This window comes from Suricata suricatta, chromosome 6 (genome assembly GCF_006229205.1).
Source record: "Suricata suricatta isolate VVHF042 chromosome 6, meerkat_22Aug2017_6uvM2_HiC, whole genome shotgun sequence".
Lineage (NCBI taxonomy): Eukaryota > Metazoa > Chordata > Mammalia > Carnivora > Herpestidae > Suricata > Suricata suricatta.
This window is the reverse complement of record NC_043705.1, coordinates 109520925-109538956: the sequence shown is the minus strand read 5'-3', so window position 1 is coordinate 109538956 and position 18032 is coordinate 109520925. Positions and strand designations below refer to the sequence as shown.

The 18032-nt window shown below is 43.0% G+C and overlaps 1 protein-coding gene across 2 annotated transcripts in view; it reads right to left on the bottom strand.

Annotated features, from left to right (window-relative positions):
- ARL15 (ADP ribosylation factor like GTPase 15) overlaps positions 1-18032 on the bottom strand; it is a 398389-nt gene that overhangs the window by 253663 nt on the left and 126694 nt on the right. For both annotated transcript variants that reach the window (XM_029940907.1, XM_029940906.1), the window contains exon 2: positions 1096-1240. In XM_029940907.1, the coding sequence (XP_029796767.1) occupies positions 1096-1240 (145 nt within the window). The remainder of the gene's footprint in view (positions 1-1095; positions 1241-18032) is intronic.

Sequence of the window (18032 nt, the reverse complement as noted above, 5' to 3'; positions counted from 1 at the left end):
CTTAGGAGCTCACACCTCAGGCTGGGGAGACAGACATGTAATGTAGATGGCAGTGCTGCAGGCACTAAGAGACAAAAATACGGACAGCACACAGTAGGGCAAAGGGGGTGCTTAGTTCTTGGGGTAAAGGAAACTAGCCAGACTCAGCCTCACATGTAAGGCCATGCTTGAGCTCTGCTCACCCTCTGTCTTCTCAACAATTTTCACAAACTCTTTCCTCTTTATCCTTTAACTGAGCTATGTCTCTTTTGCTTTACAGGCCCACGGTTTCTCATCTCCAATTCTAAAATCTGAAAAGCTCTAAAAACCTATCTTACTTGGTGGCACACCTAAACCTATCAGATGTAAGGCTCTTCTTGGCCATCAAGATTTTTCCTACTTGTTAGGAAATCCTAGTTAATGATTCTCTCACTCACCATAGCCTAAACCAGGCCTTGAGTGTCTTTGGCTATTTTCTCTCCCCTTCCAAACCCAACCAGTCACTAAACGCACTCTTGCTCTCTCTTCCTTGTGGTGGGGGTGTGTCTCGCACACTGTGGGATACTTGGCAGCATCCCTGGCATCCACCCAACAGAAGACAGCAGCCACCTCCCCTAGGTATGACTCCGGATTGAGAACCACTACCAGACAGACGTCTTGGCCTCGTCTGGAAACAACATAACCTGATCATTGGTTCCTGCACAGACTATCCTCCAGATGGCAGCTATGAGGAAAGAAGATTCAGACTCCAGCAGCTGCACCGTTCAGGGGGTGTAGGACCAACACAAGTAGGCCACTCCTTCAAGGGAGACTAGTACTCTGTGACCTGAGATGAAGCCATTTTGTTACAGGACTAGAATTCCAGGTTTCTGCATTCCTTTGTACTAAAATTTTCCTGAGCCCGACTTATTCAGTGCAGTGAAATATCCAATGAGAGAGATACAGGGTGTAGCAATTTAATGCCATTCACCACCCTCAACTCTATTTTGGAAAACAGAACATCCAAAAATAAATAAACTGACGGAAGCATTTAACTACAGAGGGTCCCACAAATAGCATAAGACACAAGACCATCTGGGGGATGAGAAAGGGACAGAACTCGGGCACGGTACCCACCTGTGGTCGACACGACGTTCTCGGGACTTTCACTGCAGAGCTTTGACAACAGACTGGTCTTGCCAGAGCCCGTGAGGCCTATGCAAACCAGGTCATATTCAGGTCGTGCAGGCGGCGGTCCCTTGCAGCAAAGTGCTCTAAAACACTGCCAAGAGAGGGGAAGAAGAAATGTGGCACTTTTAAATAAGACTGGACACAAAGCTTAGTAATATCTGCAATGACCAAGTATTAAGAAGTAAATAAATAACCTATTCATTATAAGAAGCAGAGGGAACTCCAGGGTGGAGAAACCCCAAAGACACCACCATCTTTTTAACCAAGTGATCAAAGGTAAGATCCCTGGGAATGAGACCAACAGGGACTTCACAGCTCCCCTCCTGTGACTGGCATCCTGCGCGAGGCAGGACATCATTGCTCAGCTCTCCTGCCAAAAACGCACAGCCTGAATCTAAGCATTAGACAACTTCAGACAAAACCACACTGAGGAGCATTCCACAAGACAGCTGACCTGTTCTCTAAAGGTCTTACAAGTTGAAGAAACGCTGAGGAACTATTCTAGGTTAGAGAAGATTAGAGATTAGGAGAACCAAATGCAATGCCTTCTGGACTGGACCCTTGGAATAGGCAGAGAACAAATGACATAAGTGACATTGGGACAAGAGCCGAGTGCTGACTAGAGCCTACACAGTTGTTCACCGGGTAGCAGAGGGCCCAGTTTCCTGAATTTCATTGTTGTCCTGTGCCGATAAAAGGAAAATCCGTATTCTGAGAACACACATTCTGAAGTATTTTAGAGATAATGGGTAACTAATTAGTTAAGAGAATTTCTAAATCTGTGTCCATCGTCAGCTCTATATGGTAAGGACTGTGATAGAGCAAACATGGTAAGATGTTAATGACTAGTGAAGCAAAGAGTCTTAGGAAAATTCCTTTTACTTGTCTTTTTAAAATTTTTTAATATTTGTGCTTTTTTTGAGCAAGAGAGAAACAGAGTGTGGGCGGGGGAGGGGCAGAGAGGGAGACACAGAATCTGAAGCAGGCTCCAGGCTCTGAGCTGTCAGCACAGAGCCCGATGCAGGGCTCGAACTCAAGAATATGAGACTGTAACTTGAGTTGAGGTTGGACGCTTAACCGACTGAGCCACCCAGGCACCCCTCTATTTGTCATACAACTCTGTATTTTTTCAAAATAGAAAGCTTTTACAAGCCATTAAATTGAGTCCCTGTATCTATCACCGCCATCTTAACCTGTGCCAAATTCTGTTTCAGGTCAACTGACCTCAGCTGTACAGTTTGTACATGGCAAGAGCATTTTTGCTCTCCAAGAGTTTAAGGCAGGAAGATTTGGGAGACTGGAAGTTAGGCAGTTTATGATCTATTTACTTGACATTCATTTATTAGGGGCCAATTTATGTGCCAACTTACAAGGCCTGGACCATGTAGACCCTCAGGAAAAGGGGAGAAAGGGAGACCTACTAACTGCTAGACCATCTGGAGATCTCAGAGAGAAGACCTATGAAAAGTCTGTGTGAATTCTCATTCAGATAAAATCTGAGGCCTAACTGGCTCTCGTAAGTCTAATTCGACTACTTCTTTCTCATACTTCTCATCTCCAGTTAGCCAACAAATCCGTCTGTGACTCCTCTGAAACAGCTCTAGAGCAACCCACTGCTCTCTGGTACATGCAGCACCCAAACAAGATCAACATTCTCCCACTGATCCCAGGATATTTATTCTTATCCTCTCCATTCTCCATGCGGCAGCCACCATGATGTTTTATAAAAACAAAATCTGATCTTATCTGCTTAGCCCCCTTCAGTGACTTCCTACTGTTTAGGATCTAAACACTCAGGACCTCCAAAGTCTTCCATAATCTGTTCTACCAACTCACCCCTCCAACCTCTTCTCAGTCACTCTCCACTCCTCCCTCACTTTGCCCCCAGTCCTCTGGCAGCTCCAGGCACTCCCAGCTGCTATGCCCTCTCCCTCCAGCTCTTAGCTCAGTAGACTTGTCAGCTTTCGGGTCTCAGCTTTAGCACTCCTTCTCCAGGGGCAGGCACCTGTTCTGATCCTATGAGAATGTGAGTCATTTCCATCAAGCTCTCACACACGTTGGTCATTCATCACACACACTATTACAGGTTCCTACTCATCACCAAACTGTGGGAACCAGACCTCTCCATCTTCATCCCAGCATCCCCAGGGCTTTGCGGAAAGGCATGGCACATAATCTACCCTCAATGAATAAACGTTGAATGAAGAACCCACGACACTGAAAATTCACCTAAGAAACAAAGAGAATGTAAAAGCTACTGGGAAGCTTGATCTATGTTCTCTTGGGGCCCCTCACATGTCAAGAAAAAGTATCAAAATAAGAGTAACCCTTGACCCTTTCACTTTACTTCAATGCCGTAAGTTAGTCCAGCTTGAGTGATTTTACTGTACAGGGCCTACTTTTCCAGTATGACAGAGCTTTTCTGTCCCCAGTTCACTTCTCCTCAACTTTTAAGAGGTTCTCCCTACTTCTGGTAAACAATTCTATGATCATCTAATCCATATTCTTCGCAAATTAAACTCTAATCATATTTCCTCTCTGTCTTTTCAAGACTGAGGAGCCCTAATTGTGTCAGTCTGCCTGCATATAGCAATCCCTCCTGCTCCATCACATTAGTTCTGTCCTCTGGCATTACTTGAGTTCCATTATGCCTTCCTCTTACAAGATTAATGACCACAACTATAAACAGCACCCTAGATGCCAACACATCACATCCTGGATTCGTACAAAGGCTGGTTGATACTGTCTGGCTTTATGCAAATTTTATCTGTGAGTCTCCTGGACTCACAGGGAACTTTCCTAAGAGGCAGATACGCATATGTACGTATGTGCATATGCATGTATTTACGTATTCCCTCAAAGAGGACTGCTGGCCAGGCGCCCTTTACGTAGGAGAGCTCTCCCATGTTCAACTATGTCCGGCAACACCACTAGTTGCACTGTGGTTTCTCTTATTGGGCTGCTTTGATCTTCGCTAGGGAAAGAGAGGAGACCCAATTCCTGCTCCAGACCACTTTCCTGCACGGCTCCACTCCCAGATTTCCCTTGGACCACCTTCTAGAGGGAGACCAGACCAACTATCTAGGTCCAAACAATCAAACCTTAAATATAGAATAAAACTGTTGGTGATGGATCACTATCTTGCTCTGTTTAAGTTATTCATATGCTAGTATTGCTCAACACACTTTGGCCAGAAGCTCCGAAATTTCACCTTGTTTTTCTTTTTTTTTTCTTTTTTTATGTTTATTTATTCTTGAAAGAGAGACAGAGCATGAGCAGAGGAGAGGGGCAGAGAGAAAGAGGGAAACAGAATCTGAAGCAGGCTCCAGGCTCCGAGCTGTCAGCACAGAGCCTGATGCAGGGCTTGAACTCACGAACTGCGAAATCATGACCTGAGCCAGAGTCAGACACTTAACCGACGGAGCCACTCAAGCACCCTCAACCTTCATGTTTTTTAAAATCCAAAATGTAAAAATGTTTGCAAACAAACTCATTAAAATCTATATCACCTGTTAATTTTTCTCTAGGTCACTAAGGCACTTCTGTCATGAAAAGCAATTTAGCAGTGCCTCTGTACTCACACAGATCTCTCCTCTCTCTAGATTCTCCACAGTCGTGGATAAGACACCTGACATGACATCTCTCCTCTCCCACTAATCTGTTTCCTGAATTCCAGGCTCTGTATTTACAACTGCTCTGGAAGAACCCAAACTAAATCTGGGGGGGGGGGGGGAAAGAAGCCTTCCCCCCACAACACCATAGTCTATGGAAATCAGGTATTTTGGAACATAAAAGGCATAAAAGTTAGACAATCATTACAAGATAGAATCTTTGAAATAAATCACAGAACCTTTGAATATTTATTTGAAATAAATAAATCCTATGCTTGGCAGGAATAGTGTCAGATTTTGAGCCAACAAAATAAGGCTCTTAAAAATATGCTATTTCAAACAGGAAAAGAATGTTCATGTTTTTTTGAGTCTGTTCCTAAAAACTGTACAGTTTTCACTTGTTTTTCATTTTAAAACTTAATGAAGCTTCGGATCTCATAGTCCACTTACTTAAAATTACTCATTTTGGCCTCTAGACTATACTGTACCCAAGTTCATTGTGTCTGTCTCCTAAAGCAGCTTTTGCATTGTTAAGAGTAAGCCCCTTTCACTGTCGTACAATGCTAAACACAATGCCGTCGGCAGTCCTGACAGCAAGCGGCAAACTCAGGCCCCATTCCCAGGCCAGACAGTAAGGCATTGTGTAGCTCTGTTCAGGCTCCATAAACCTATCCGTGCTTCAGTTTCCTCATGATTAACCAGTAACATTTTAACACTATCTGCCACTTCCTTTCGTCAGGAGGACGTTAAGAGGCATCAGTTCAATGCATTTTGCTACAAGAAGGGCACCATACCAGTAAATCACTGTTCATCAGAATGCTTGTTTCCCTAAGGTGTCCATTTCCTCGGGCAAGGGTCTGCAGTCCATCATGCAGCCCAGACACGGTACTTCCCTTGGCCAGTCTACAGCAGCTTCCAGAGGGCTCCGTACCCTTCTGGCCCAACCCAAGACACTAAAGACAGGCACCCCTTGGCCCTCGCTTGCAGTGGGGAGAAGTCTGCAGTATAACTATGGTGGGGGGGAGGGGCGTGTGCAACCAAGGTCATGGTCTCTTGTCTAGACTGCTTCAGTTCACAGATCTTTTCACATCGGCTCTGTTATGACATGTTCCTTTTCAAAAGGACCCAGTGTATCTCTGATTATGTCAGGATGCAGGATGTCTCCCCTTCGCATGCATCCACAAGCTCCCACCAATGTCGTGTGTGAGAAACTGCTGTGCCAAGGTCTTGAGAGAGGGTGAAGACTGGAATCACCAGTAATATCTGCATCGTAGACTTTGGACAAATCATATAATCATATAATCTTTAGCTGAAAGGCAGATTAACTAAAAAGCATAAGCAAAAATCTTAGCAATATGTACTGCAAGTTGGGGCGGGGGTTGGGAAGCCAAGGTTAAATTGCAAAGATAAAATGAGGGCTTGTATTTCAGATGGGTGGCCTGGCACCAAGATCATCACCAAGATGATCTTAAGATGTCCCCGTTTCTGTTGTGGACCATGTCAGACATTCTGGTAGGTCTGGCAGAGCACTGTATGTAGTAGGTACTTAGTGACTAAGTGCTCCATAACTGAGTACTTAGCACTCAGCTGTATATCTCATTTCCCTCTACATCTCCCCCTTCATGACTCCAGCTACCTTTCAACTCACTCACTAGGTTTCTCCAGATCCCTGAGCCCCTTCACGTTCAGATTCTGTGTCCCTAGGAAGGAAAGGCTCTTTCCACTCTTCTCTACTTGGCAAATTCCTAGCCGGGGTACTGCCCAGATGGTACTCTTCTGGAAAGTCTTCTCTAGTGGCCCCAGAGAGCTAAGTCCTTCTTTCCTTCCTTGGTCCACAACACACACTTCTAGCACTGAAGTATCAGGCCACATGTATTTTTTTTTTCCTAACTGCAAGAATTAAGTAAACGGTAGAATTATACACATCGACCCCAAGACTTTCTTTGATTCAAAAAAGGTTAATTTTACAACTACCAAGGGTGGCCGGCCCAAAAGCAGAGAGGCAGAGTTGTTCTAAACCATCTCAATTCTGGAGTCTTACTTAAAATCCTTCCCCTCTGGCACCGGCCCTTGCACTGCCAGTATTTCCTACCATCCTGTGTCCCTAAGTCCCTAGCCTTTGGGAACATGGCATTTGTTTCAATCGATGCTCTGTTTTTCATCATGAATACATGATTTTATTCTGAGCATGATTTCAATGTGATTGAAGCTCTGTATAGTTGCTGGAAAATTTTCTTCAGTCGGCTCAGGGACTTCCCCCAGGGCCATGCAGTCACTGCCTGAACCCCACACTATCTCCTCCTCATTTAAATACGGGTCTCGCCAAACAAAAACCAGAGTTCCTATAGCAAATAACGAAGTCTTTGGTGGAGTCCCAGGGTGGGGTCTGGCACTGGGCTCCATAAATACTTGTTAGGTGAACACAACACTAATTAGTTGGTACCTATAAGCAAGAGATAATTCACCCATAACCAGAAGTGGGTTTCTTAGTTTGCTTTTAAGACCAAAAAGAGACACCTGTACATTCTGACCCTCACTCTCTCGCAATAAATGAAGTTTTAAAAGGAAGTCCATTTCTAGAAGTGTTTCCTAACACTAAATATGTCCAATTAAGAAGGTATTTAGTGTTTAAGTATCTAAAATTGTAAGATTTAAAATATTTTCCAAGTCCATAATAGTCAAATGTGGGTCTGCCTTTGGAAAATACAGCCCAAACCTGTCATAATGCATATAGGAGGTACCTAAGCTTCTGAAAAAGACATGAGGAAGGATGGGTACCCCCAAACCTTAAGAACAAAACCAAATCCCAATAATAGCACCAGAGAGAAGGAAAATTTGTGCGTTAATTCACTTACTCCTTGAACAACCCACTGAGAAAAGCACTGTCCTCTTCCCATTTGAAGATGGGGAAACTGAGGCCCAAAGATATTAAGTTGGCTAAGTGGAACTAGGATTGGAAGCCTCAGACATCTGAGAGTGTGCCATGTGCAGCAAGAAGCCATTACACACATCCCGTATAGAGGGCAACACAGAGACGTGAACTTGCGACCGAGCTAGTAAGCGACCGAGCAGGAGCCCCCCACCAGGGCTGTGCAGCTGCAGAGTGCCTACTCACGTCCTCTCAGCCCTGGTTCCACCTAGTCTGGAGTCCGGGATCAGAGCCCCAGAAACGGGGCATCTCTGTGGTTTCAAGGAGGAGCGGCTTTGAAGAAGTTTGCCTCAGTAAGAGAACAGACCCCTGGCAGAAGGAGGGGACAATGCACGCCTTGACGCTGCTTCTTTCCTTGCACTGTCAAGTTTATGGCCCAAGTGGCTGCATCTTCCTCCCAGCGGAGCTGGAGGACCTCTTTCCTGCACGGCTGGCTTAGGAAGGAGGGCAGGAGGAAAGGGACCAGCTGGGAGGAAGGCAAGGGGACCCTGAAGAGCTGCTGGCCTCTCTCTCCCGCTGTCAGCCTCTTTCACTCAACCATGTTTTGTCCTCTGGCAAGGACAAAGCTTGTCTATTAAGAGAAACCCACACTGGCTGCAGAGATTTCTGATTCTAAGCACGGTACCAAGGGGGGGAAGAAAAATCTCTCAAGAACAGTTCCCAACGTCCCCCCTTAAAATATATGTATATGTCAACTATACCTCAATAAAGTAAATACATAAGCAAATACTAAAATTTTTTTTTAAATCAACTATATTGGGGGAAAGTATGGAGAAAATACATGAATCACCTGGCATGTGTAGAAAAACATGTGAAGGAGATGACCTGTAACATGCAATCTCTCTGGCTAATCCTTTCCTCTACTTGCAAGAAGAATGAGTTTCAAATATGCTGTTATGTCTTGGAATAACTAGTGGTTCTTGCAAACCAATGAAAAAGAATCTAAATTCAAATGGCACCTATAGCAATAGAAGAAGCAGGGAGGTGGAGCAGGCTGTGAAGGGGCCCTCAGTCACCAGGCAGATCCCAGCAGAAGACGCTTTGCCACGTCACAAGAGCAATCCACTTTTCGAGGTGAAAAATCTTGTGGCCCTTTAAAACCCTAGTGGGAAAAACAATAAATTATTTTTACAGACGATGGGTCAAACCTTTCGGCCATGTGGGCTGCTCTGAGCTCACTGATGAAGGCTGTGGCCCAGAACTGTCCCAAGGCCGAGGCTTTTGGCCAATACATCACCCTGCCTCGGGACACTAAGTCTGTCTTTGCCTTCCCCTTTGTATTTCTCAATCCACATTCCTTTTTGGGGTGAAATACTCCATTATTTCTGCTTTGTTCTGGGCTGTCTCCTGTCTCTGTCCCTATTAACTCGTGGCAACAAAAGAAACAAACAGAAGCAGGGATTTCATGCTTAGCAGCTACAGACATTGGCCTCGCGGCTTTGCAGAGGAGCAGACATGGGAGACCCTGAGTGGAAGAGAAGTGCGCTATGCAGAGCTAGACCAGGGGCCCACGTGGCTCCCTGCCGGTCCATCAGTCATCCCAGAGCAGTGGGACTCGCAAGTCCTGCTAAGAACGTCTCAAGATGAACCGGAAATAGGCTTTTCAAAGTTAGGGCATGTGTCTGATAATCAGATTCAAAAAGACTGTAATTCAAGATTCTCCTGTATTCCTAGTTCTCTAAAATTTCAGGACTTCTCATATTGACAATAGATCAAGATTTTTTTTTTTAACTAAAACTCGAAAAGGCAGCTAAGTAGAAGATAAGGCTCTTATTTTTACTATGTACCTCTTCTAATGGCTAGAAGAATATCTCTTTTTTAAGTATCACTTTAAAAAAATTTTTTATGTCTTTTATTTATTTTTGAGAGACAGAGAGAGACAACTCGAGCAGGGGAGAGTCAGAGAGAGGGAGATACAGAATGTGAAGCAGGCTCCAGACTCTGAGTGAGCTGTCAGCACAGAGCCTGATGCGGGGCTCGAACCCACGAACCATGAGATCATGACCTGAGCCAAAGCTGGATGCTTAACTGACTGAGCCACCCAGGCGCCCCAGTATCACTTTTTCAAAATAACATAATTATGCAGTAAAACGAGCAGCAAATTTCCCAGACACAACAATGTATAAGGAGATCCAAGCTTTATATGCGATATTCACAAACATGCCCTAATCAGGGCTTTCCCTAGGTCAGTTTCAGACCATGTGTTTTCTTAAGAGTAAAGAAAGCAGTGCCTGGGTGGCCTAGTCAGTTAAGTGTCTGACTTGGGTTCAGGTCATGATGTCACAGTTCATGAGTTTGAACCCAGCATCGGGCTCTCTGTTGTCAGTGCACAGCCTACTTTGGATCCTCTGACCAAAATTTGCTGCTCTCTTCCTCCCTCCCTCTATCTCATTCTCCCCCCTCCTCCCTCCCTCCCTGTCTGTCTGTCTGTCTGTCTGTCTGTCTCTCTCTCTCTCTCTCTCTCTCTCTCTCTCTCTCTCTCTCGTGCGCATGCGCAAATGCTTTCTCCCTCTCCCAAAAGTTTATAAACATTTTTTTAAAAAGAGTGAAGAAACAAAACTCAGCAGCAAATTAGAGAGATTAATACATTTTGTATCAAACTTCATTTTTGGTCACTATCTGAATAGAACATTTCTAGATGAGAAGGGGGCCATAAAAATATATAATGTTCCTTACCAAGAGCATTTTTCTATTCTCTGTACACTTAGGAAGAGTCAGGGAATGAAGACATTTAAAAACAGCTAGGCTTCCCTAGGTAGACCTTCAAGTGGGTTTAAGTAGCCTCTAAAAATCCCCAGAAAAGATCCCAACAAAGCAAATTCTCTCTGCTCTTGGTGCTTTTAGAACTGAAGCCAGGAAGCCTTAGAACGGAGGAGAGCAGAGCAAATCAATCTCAAGTTGGTTTTCTACTAGCCCCTGAGAGTAGAAATCTTATTCCCGTATTTTGGGCAACAACAGAGCATTCCTTCACTTAACAGCCCTTAGGTTCCACGAAGATGGACCTCAGGCCTACATATCCCATCAGTCACCAATCCCTGCTCATCTGTCCCGCTCAGTCCTGCCATCTTCCTGCCACTCCTGGGCCCTAAAGCCTTTGTTCAAAATATCACCACTATCTCCTACATTACACAGTCTGTTCTCCTGACCTCAGGTTTACCAGAATCTCCAAAATGTTAACAAAGATCTTTCTTAAATACATCAAATCATTCCCATGATTTCAAATCTTTCCAAGACCACCTAGAGCTGTCAGGATGAAGTCCAAGTTCTTTACCTAAGGAGATAAGATCTGGACCTGGCTTTCATTTGTGATCTCCGATGGCTGTTACAGGGATTACAAGAGATAGTGGTTGTAATGTTTGTAAAGCACCTAAACCATGGTTCAACATGCAAAACTTAAAATTGTATTTTAATTTTATAATGTGTATGGGCTATTTTTTGACCATATACATGCCCTCCCTGCCAGTCCTACAGATCTATGTGCACAGGTCGTGTTCCAGTCTCTTTTGTGCTCTAAGTCCAAGGAGTTGACCCTCTGCCTACACATCGTTCTCCACCAACTCCCTCTAGCTGGCTCCTAGTCACCCTTCAGAATTCAGCTCAATAATAATTTCTTTAGAAAGACCTCTATGCCCTTAGTCTGATTCAGACAGCCTTCCTTAACCATCTTAGTGCCTTTTCTATGCTATGGTCATAACACTTATCATTCTGTTAGGTTGATTTCCAGTTCATCTTCCCCGACCAGGGCTTAGAACCTTTGAATGTAGGTACCACTTCTCATTCCACTTTGGAACCTGAGTGTCTGAGACAGCATCCACTATGTGGTAATATGAGCTCTCCAGGGATTATGTACAGGGCTTTATTAAGCCCATGGTCAGAGAAGCCTAAAACTGAACCCCCACTAGGATTTGGAGAAGTTGCTTCACTGATATCTGTTTCCTAGAGAGTGAGGATCATCTTACAGATTCCTGGGAGTAGTCAATGAGGTACTATATACCAAATGCTCAGAACAGTGCTCAGTCGGTAGGTATTGCCATCATGACTCATTAGATTTTTCATTTCGAGGAATGTCTCCCTAAAAAGAACAGGTTTTTCTGACCAATCAGGATTCTTCTCAGAGTAGATAAAGATAATTCAGGGTTTGGATTGATTTCAGTACCCATTTGGTCAAAGTTCTGATATGATATATCAAGTACCAATGATGACTAAGGACATGCAGACAGTCCTTTGGTTTGCTATAGTAACAGCCACTAAAAGAGATCATGATATAATGCATAGTGGGACCATCACTGGATTTTTTTTTTCCACCTGACAGAAGAAAACTCCTATAAAATAGCTTTTAAACATTACTGGTATATCTTAAGAGCTAAACCAATTCTCCAGATGTCAATTTCCTATGTCTATGTAGACCGAGACAAAAGCATAATAGGCAGAAAAGGGTCTGTAAACCCTGTGTATCCTCAGATCACGTTGCTGTTAACTGCTGACAGAGACAAACGTTTACTATGGTCTAGCGCCGAAGAACCAATACAGTGAACAAGATGTGATCTCGCCTCGCACATCAACACACGTGTCAGACAGATTCTGACTGCCGAGTCTGAGCTGCTGGGGAGAGGGGAGGGGAGGGCACAGCGGGGAGCTCAGATCCTCAGCAGAGCTGGTGGCAGGGCTGGTTCAAGCCATCTTCTCACCTTAAAAGCTGGTGTTAATCTGAGCTATTTAAAGGTGTGTTTTACTAAAGAGGCACTTTCCGACTACTGTCAAACTTCGCAAATGCTCGATGCAAATTAAGGCAGCTCTACTTGAGGTCATCCGATTTCCTACAGCACCCACAACTCACTCATCAAAACTGAAATACCAACAAAAGTAATCTTCCATTCCCTCAGAATATTAGAAGCAGCACGTGGACTTAATTTGTATTAGAAACATTTTATTATTTGCTCTGTTTTTACTCCCTGGAATATAGGTATGAATGTCTTAAATTACGTCCCCACATATATTATATAGACAGTAGAGGTCCCACTCAGGATAGTGAAGATCTCAGAAGGTTTCATGGGCCTCACATATTTATCTGGAGTCTTACTAAATGAAGTCTGATCAACTGCTTTTTTTGGTCAAGGAAGACACCAACGCCCATCAAAGGAGTTCTCAAGCCACCCGGAAAATATGCTAATTCAACATCCTAAATGGGTTTTTTTTTTTTTAAAGGATTGTCCTTTTTCTTTTGTACCAGACAGGATTCTGGTTGTAAATAGAAGGATATTGATAATTCCCAGATTGAACAAGAAGCTAAAGAATGGCAAGAACCAAAGCAGCCCATGGTGACCTGCATGGCAGCAGCCATTAGTTTGGGAGTCACCCCTTGTACCCGTTGCCTGGCATCCTGTACCCACTGCCCTATGGGAAGGACCTCTGACTGTCCCAGCCAGGTGCCCCTGAGCATCAGGCTGGAGCATCCCACCAAAGGATCCCTGGCTTCAGGCTAGGGTCCTGGCTGCCAGGGAGCAGACAGAACAAAAATAGCTGTCCCCTATCTTCAGCAATGAAAGGAGGGAGCCCTGACGCCAAGCTCCTGTGGGATTACAGATAGAGCATTTATTTGTAGGGCAGCCAAAAAACAGTACCAACCACACATTTTGTCCTTTGGCCCAACAGACAGCAGACTTTTTCTATTATTACAATTTAAAGACATAAAATACAACAGCATTGGTTGATCTTCCAATTCCACGGACTTAACTCCGAAAGACTATGCCAGAACCTTGGGAATGGCCAAGAAGAGTGAGTCCGGCTGACTTAAGGCAGAAGGTAGGATGGGAGCTAATGGAAAATCCAGCTTGGATTTTCCTGAGCAGACATGTTTGCCTTCTCAATGTCCCACTTATGTACTCGGCTCTCTTCTACACGCATTCTCTGTTTTCCTTCCATAGTCTCACCGATCAATGATTATGTGTAGGAAGACGGGGCTGGCTGTGTATGTGTAGGAGGCTAATACCTGGCACATCTTACGTCCATACTTGCATATTCTTGCTTTCCTTTCAGCTTTGATATCTCGGTGGAAAATGGGGTAGGGCAGACTTGGAGATATGCAGGTACCGAGCTTTTGTTAATTAAAAGCAACAACAAAAAGTCAGGTACTCACTGTGCCATTGCTGGTCACTAGGAACACAGACGTAAATTCCCAAAGGATGTGTGAGTGGGCGGGTTTTTATTTTTTTAAAACAGACCCTTCTGGTTTTCAACATATTTGTCTATTAATATATAATCCTTCCAGTCTCCCTTTTCTGATTTGCAAATCACAGCATAATTGTGAAGCAACTGTTACAACAAAAAAACTACTCATCTGGAACATGCACAGAAAAAAAAAAGAACAATCGTATTTATGGTTTGCAAAAAATTAAAAAATTTTAAAACCCATGGTCTTTGGCTCACAAATTCAGCTTTCTCAAAAAAGAATAAAATCTGAATGCTTTCAGTAAACTAGCATGTTAAAAAACAAAGAACAGTATGGGGAAGGAGGTTGGAAGGAAAACAGCTAAAAAACTGTGGTGTGGGGGGGGTTTGGGGGTTTTTTTGTTTTTGTTTTTGTTTTTTGTAAAGGACATTGTGTCTCATTTGGTGAATCTGTGGAAATAATTTAAGGCATTCTGTACAAGGAATTATGACTTCACCTGAATGGACTCTACTTCCCCATGGCTCTCCATAAACAAGAAAGGGTATACTCATGACTCTGAATCTAGTGTTAGAATCGATTTTATAATTACAATAATAGTGGATACACAAAGGTCCTCCTGGGAACTGTGCACGGACAAATTAGAGACAGTGTTGGCAGAGATAAAATATTCATCACCAAAAGAGTACATAAAATGTATCTGAGAGGATCAGGGCTCATCTGGGAATCACAGGAAGAGTAAGACCTCACCAGAAAAATCCAAGTATTCTCTCTGCTATGTAAAAACCTGAAACAAAGAATTTCAGTCTTCATTAATTCTGGGTTTATTAAAGTAAGACCTCACTGTCACATCATCTGGTGGCACTGGGGTATGGTCCAGAATTTAAAAAAAAAAAAAGTCCTGAGATTCTCTTAAGTAGTGAGACTTCCAAATCACAGCTCTCTTCAGTTCTATTTTCCATAATTTCCATAACCATTCCCTGTAAGTTGCACATTTCTATTCACCCTCAAACAAGTATAGAAGATACGGTATCGTAAACCATGAGATTTTTGAAATGCTACATTACACGATGGTAAACCACATATTTCTTAAATGCTTTTAGGTTTTTATTATGACAGACCTAGTGCTTCTCTGAAAGAAATGAGAAGTGAATGGAGGAATAAAAAGAGATCCAATAAAATCTGATCAAATAGGAGCAAAGGATATACTCTAAATTCCCTTCAATTCAGATTAAGGTGGGACTTCAGACTTTCACAGACCGAGGCTGGAAAGGCAAGAGGAGTTAAAAGGGGAGATCAGAGAACACTAAATAATCTGTACGTCTCTGGCTTGTACAGGACATGGCTTCAGGTGCACTTGCTACCTATAATATGAATCTCTACCGAATGTCATCTTAAGAAGTCTCTATATTTTCATTAAAAGGGTCATTTATTTCACTTAAACATTGAGATTTCACAAAGATTGAAGAATTAGAAAACCAAGCACACAATACTAAAATGTCAACTGCTAATAATTACACCTTAAATCTCTTCAGTTTTAGCACAATTTCTAACAACTTAACACTCCAATTATCTGGTCATAAAAAGCATATTAATTCACAAGAGTCCTGGGCTAGCCTTCCAAGACCTCTGGCTGACTAGTATAGAGATTGAGGAGACTGTGGTCCCGAAGGTGTGATGGGGGCGTCATTACTAAAGGAGGGGAGGTCAAAAGAGACACAGAAAGAGGGTCATGAACCACGAAGACAAGTGGAGTTCAAGGATATCTTTAATAGGAAATGGATACCAAATGTAGAAAATATGTGAGGGGGAAAATAACTAAGCTCTGTCCCAGAACTAATGTACTGCAGGCTTTACTAGCCTTGGTCTTCTGGGGGTGCATCCCTGGCCTGCTCCGAGGATCAGCTCTACGAACTGCACAGATGGGTACCCGAGCTTTGGCTATGGCCAGATTGCACAGAGCGGAAGTACCAATAAAAGATGGGACGAAGAATGAAATGTGGGGGTTTCTTTTCCCCTCAGCTCCTTCCTTGCAGGGCGGATGAGAGCCTGCTGCATCCTGAGAATGAGATCCACAGCTCCTATCAGGCTGGCCCCTCCACCCAGGCCCGCCTCTGGGTTCCCAGAAGGGCTCCCTCACTTTGCCCTTTGGGAACTAGGGGTGGTTTCCTCATACAGTGTCCACATCTTTGTATAGTCCGATTAGTTCACTCTCTTCAAGTTACCCACTGTGAATAGACCTCCCCACCCCCCTCCCCCTGCCAGGACTCTGATGAAGTCTTCTTAGTAACTAAAATGAAGAGGAATCCAAAATGACACCCAGATTATTGGCTTTAACAGCTAAGGAATTATGGTTTGGGGGTATTGGATGGGCAATAAATTAAAGAATTTTGGTGGATTTTAGTCTTTTTTATTTTATTTATTTTTAAATTTATTTTGAGAAGCATGCACACAGGGGAGGGGCATAGAGAAGAGGGGAGAGAGAATCCCAAGCAGATCTGAGCTGTCAGCAGCACAGAGCCCAGTGTGGGGCTTGATCCCATGAGCCATGAGATCATGACATGAGCCAAAATTGAGAGCCAGACACTTAACTGACTGACCCACCCAGGTGCCCCATGAGTTTGGTTTTAGTTACCTTTGAGATGCCTATTAGTCTGCGGTTCTGAAGACAGATCAGTATTGATATAATAAGTACCAGTATCACTGGATAGTTTTTAAGCCATGGATGATGTCACCTGGGGAGTCTGTACATACTTAGGGGAATAGTAGTTTTCTTGGTATTCTTGTAAGAAATGACTCCTTTTGCAAACTAACATTCAAATTATTAAAGCCAAAATGTAAAAACTTCCCTGTTCCTTATGCTTCTCACAAATCCCATCATTGTACTTCTGCACTTAGCCTTTTATAGCAATCACTTTTATTGAGACTTTAACATTTGGTCCCATTAACAAACTTAATTCATTAAATTCCCTTTAAATTTTAAACTTGTATTTACAAATTTAATATGGTCAATTTTCTTTATAAAGCACTTTGATTCCTTAACGCAAATGTTTCCAAGCACTAAATTTTTATAACACCAATAAATGAAACATAAAACTTGGTAGATCTTAGTTCTCAAACATTTCAATTCTGATTACAAAAACATTTATACTGAAATCACAAGTCTAAATCAATTATTCAATTTGATAGTTTTAATTGGAATCACAATTAAATTGTCATTACAGGAAAAATATTTTAATTGCAAAAATTAAAGGGGCGCCTGGGTGGCTTAGTTGGTTAAATGACTGACTCTTGATCTCAGCTTAGGTCACGATCTCATGATTCATGAGTTTAAGCCAGCATCAGGCTCCACGCTGATGATGTGGAGCCTGTCTAGGATTCTCTCTCCTCCCTCTCTGCCCTGGCTCATGCTCTCTAAGTAAATAAATAATCTTACAAAAATTAAAACGCTATTTCAAACATACCATGAAATTATTAATAGAGTTTGATTTACTTTGTATATACGTAATTATAATTTCAATGAAAGACTTCTGACAATAAGTCATGATTTGGATTCTCCCCTAAAATATCTATCAGTCACGAATAGAATTCTTTTTCACGTCTCTACATTAAAAATGTCAGGCCTTAAAAATGGTTTTGTTAAGGGGCATGCACCCCAGAGTCAAGCTGATATTACTTACACACTCCCTGAGATTTGGATCAGCAATGTCCCTCCTAGGCTGTATCTAAATTATTTCATTAATTTGTTAGATTTGCATTTCTTTGCATTTTAATGGCTTCCTATCTAGCTCTAAGGATGCATTAAGGCCAATATTGTGGATGAACTATATTGCTCTTCTCAAAACCCAGTCTTCCCACCAGATTCTATTCCCTTCAACCTACTCAGGGTGGTGCTCCGGCTGTCCCCTCCCCTCTCCCCTAGATCAAAATTCCCTCCTCGGGGGTAATTCCCACTCGTATACAGCATGCAGCTATTTCTCAAACCAGGGAAAGGAGGATTAGAGGAAAAGAAGGGGGGAAGAAGGTGGAGGAAGGCAAGAAGGACTCTCTAGGAAGCACTTTCTCTATTTTTCTGCTTTCTGTTAGAGCTCAACAAGTTACAAGCATCCTATTTCCTCTCTTTTCCTAAAACCCATTCTTATCAGGGTTTTACCATGTGCTCTCTTCTTATCAAGGT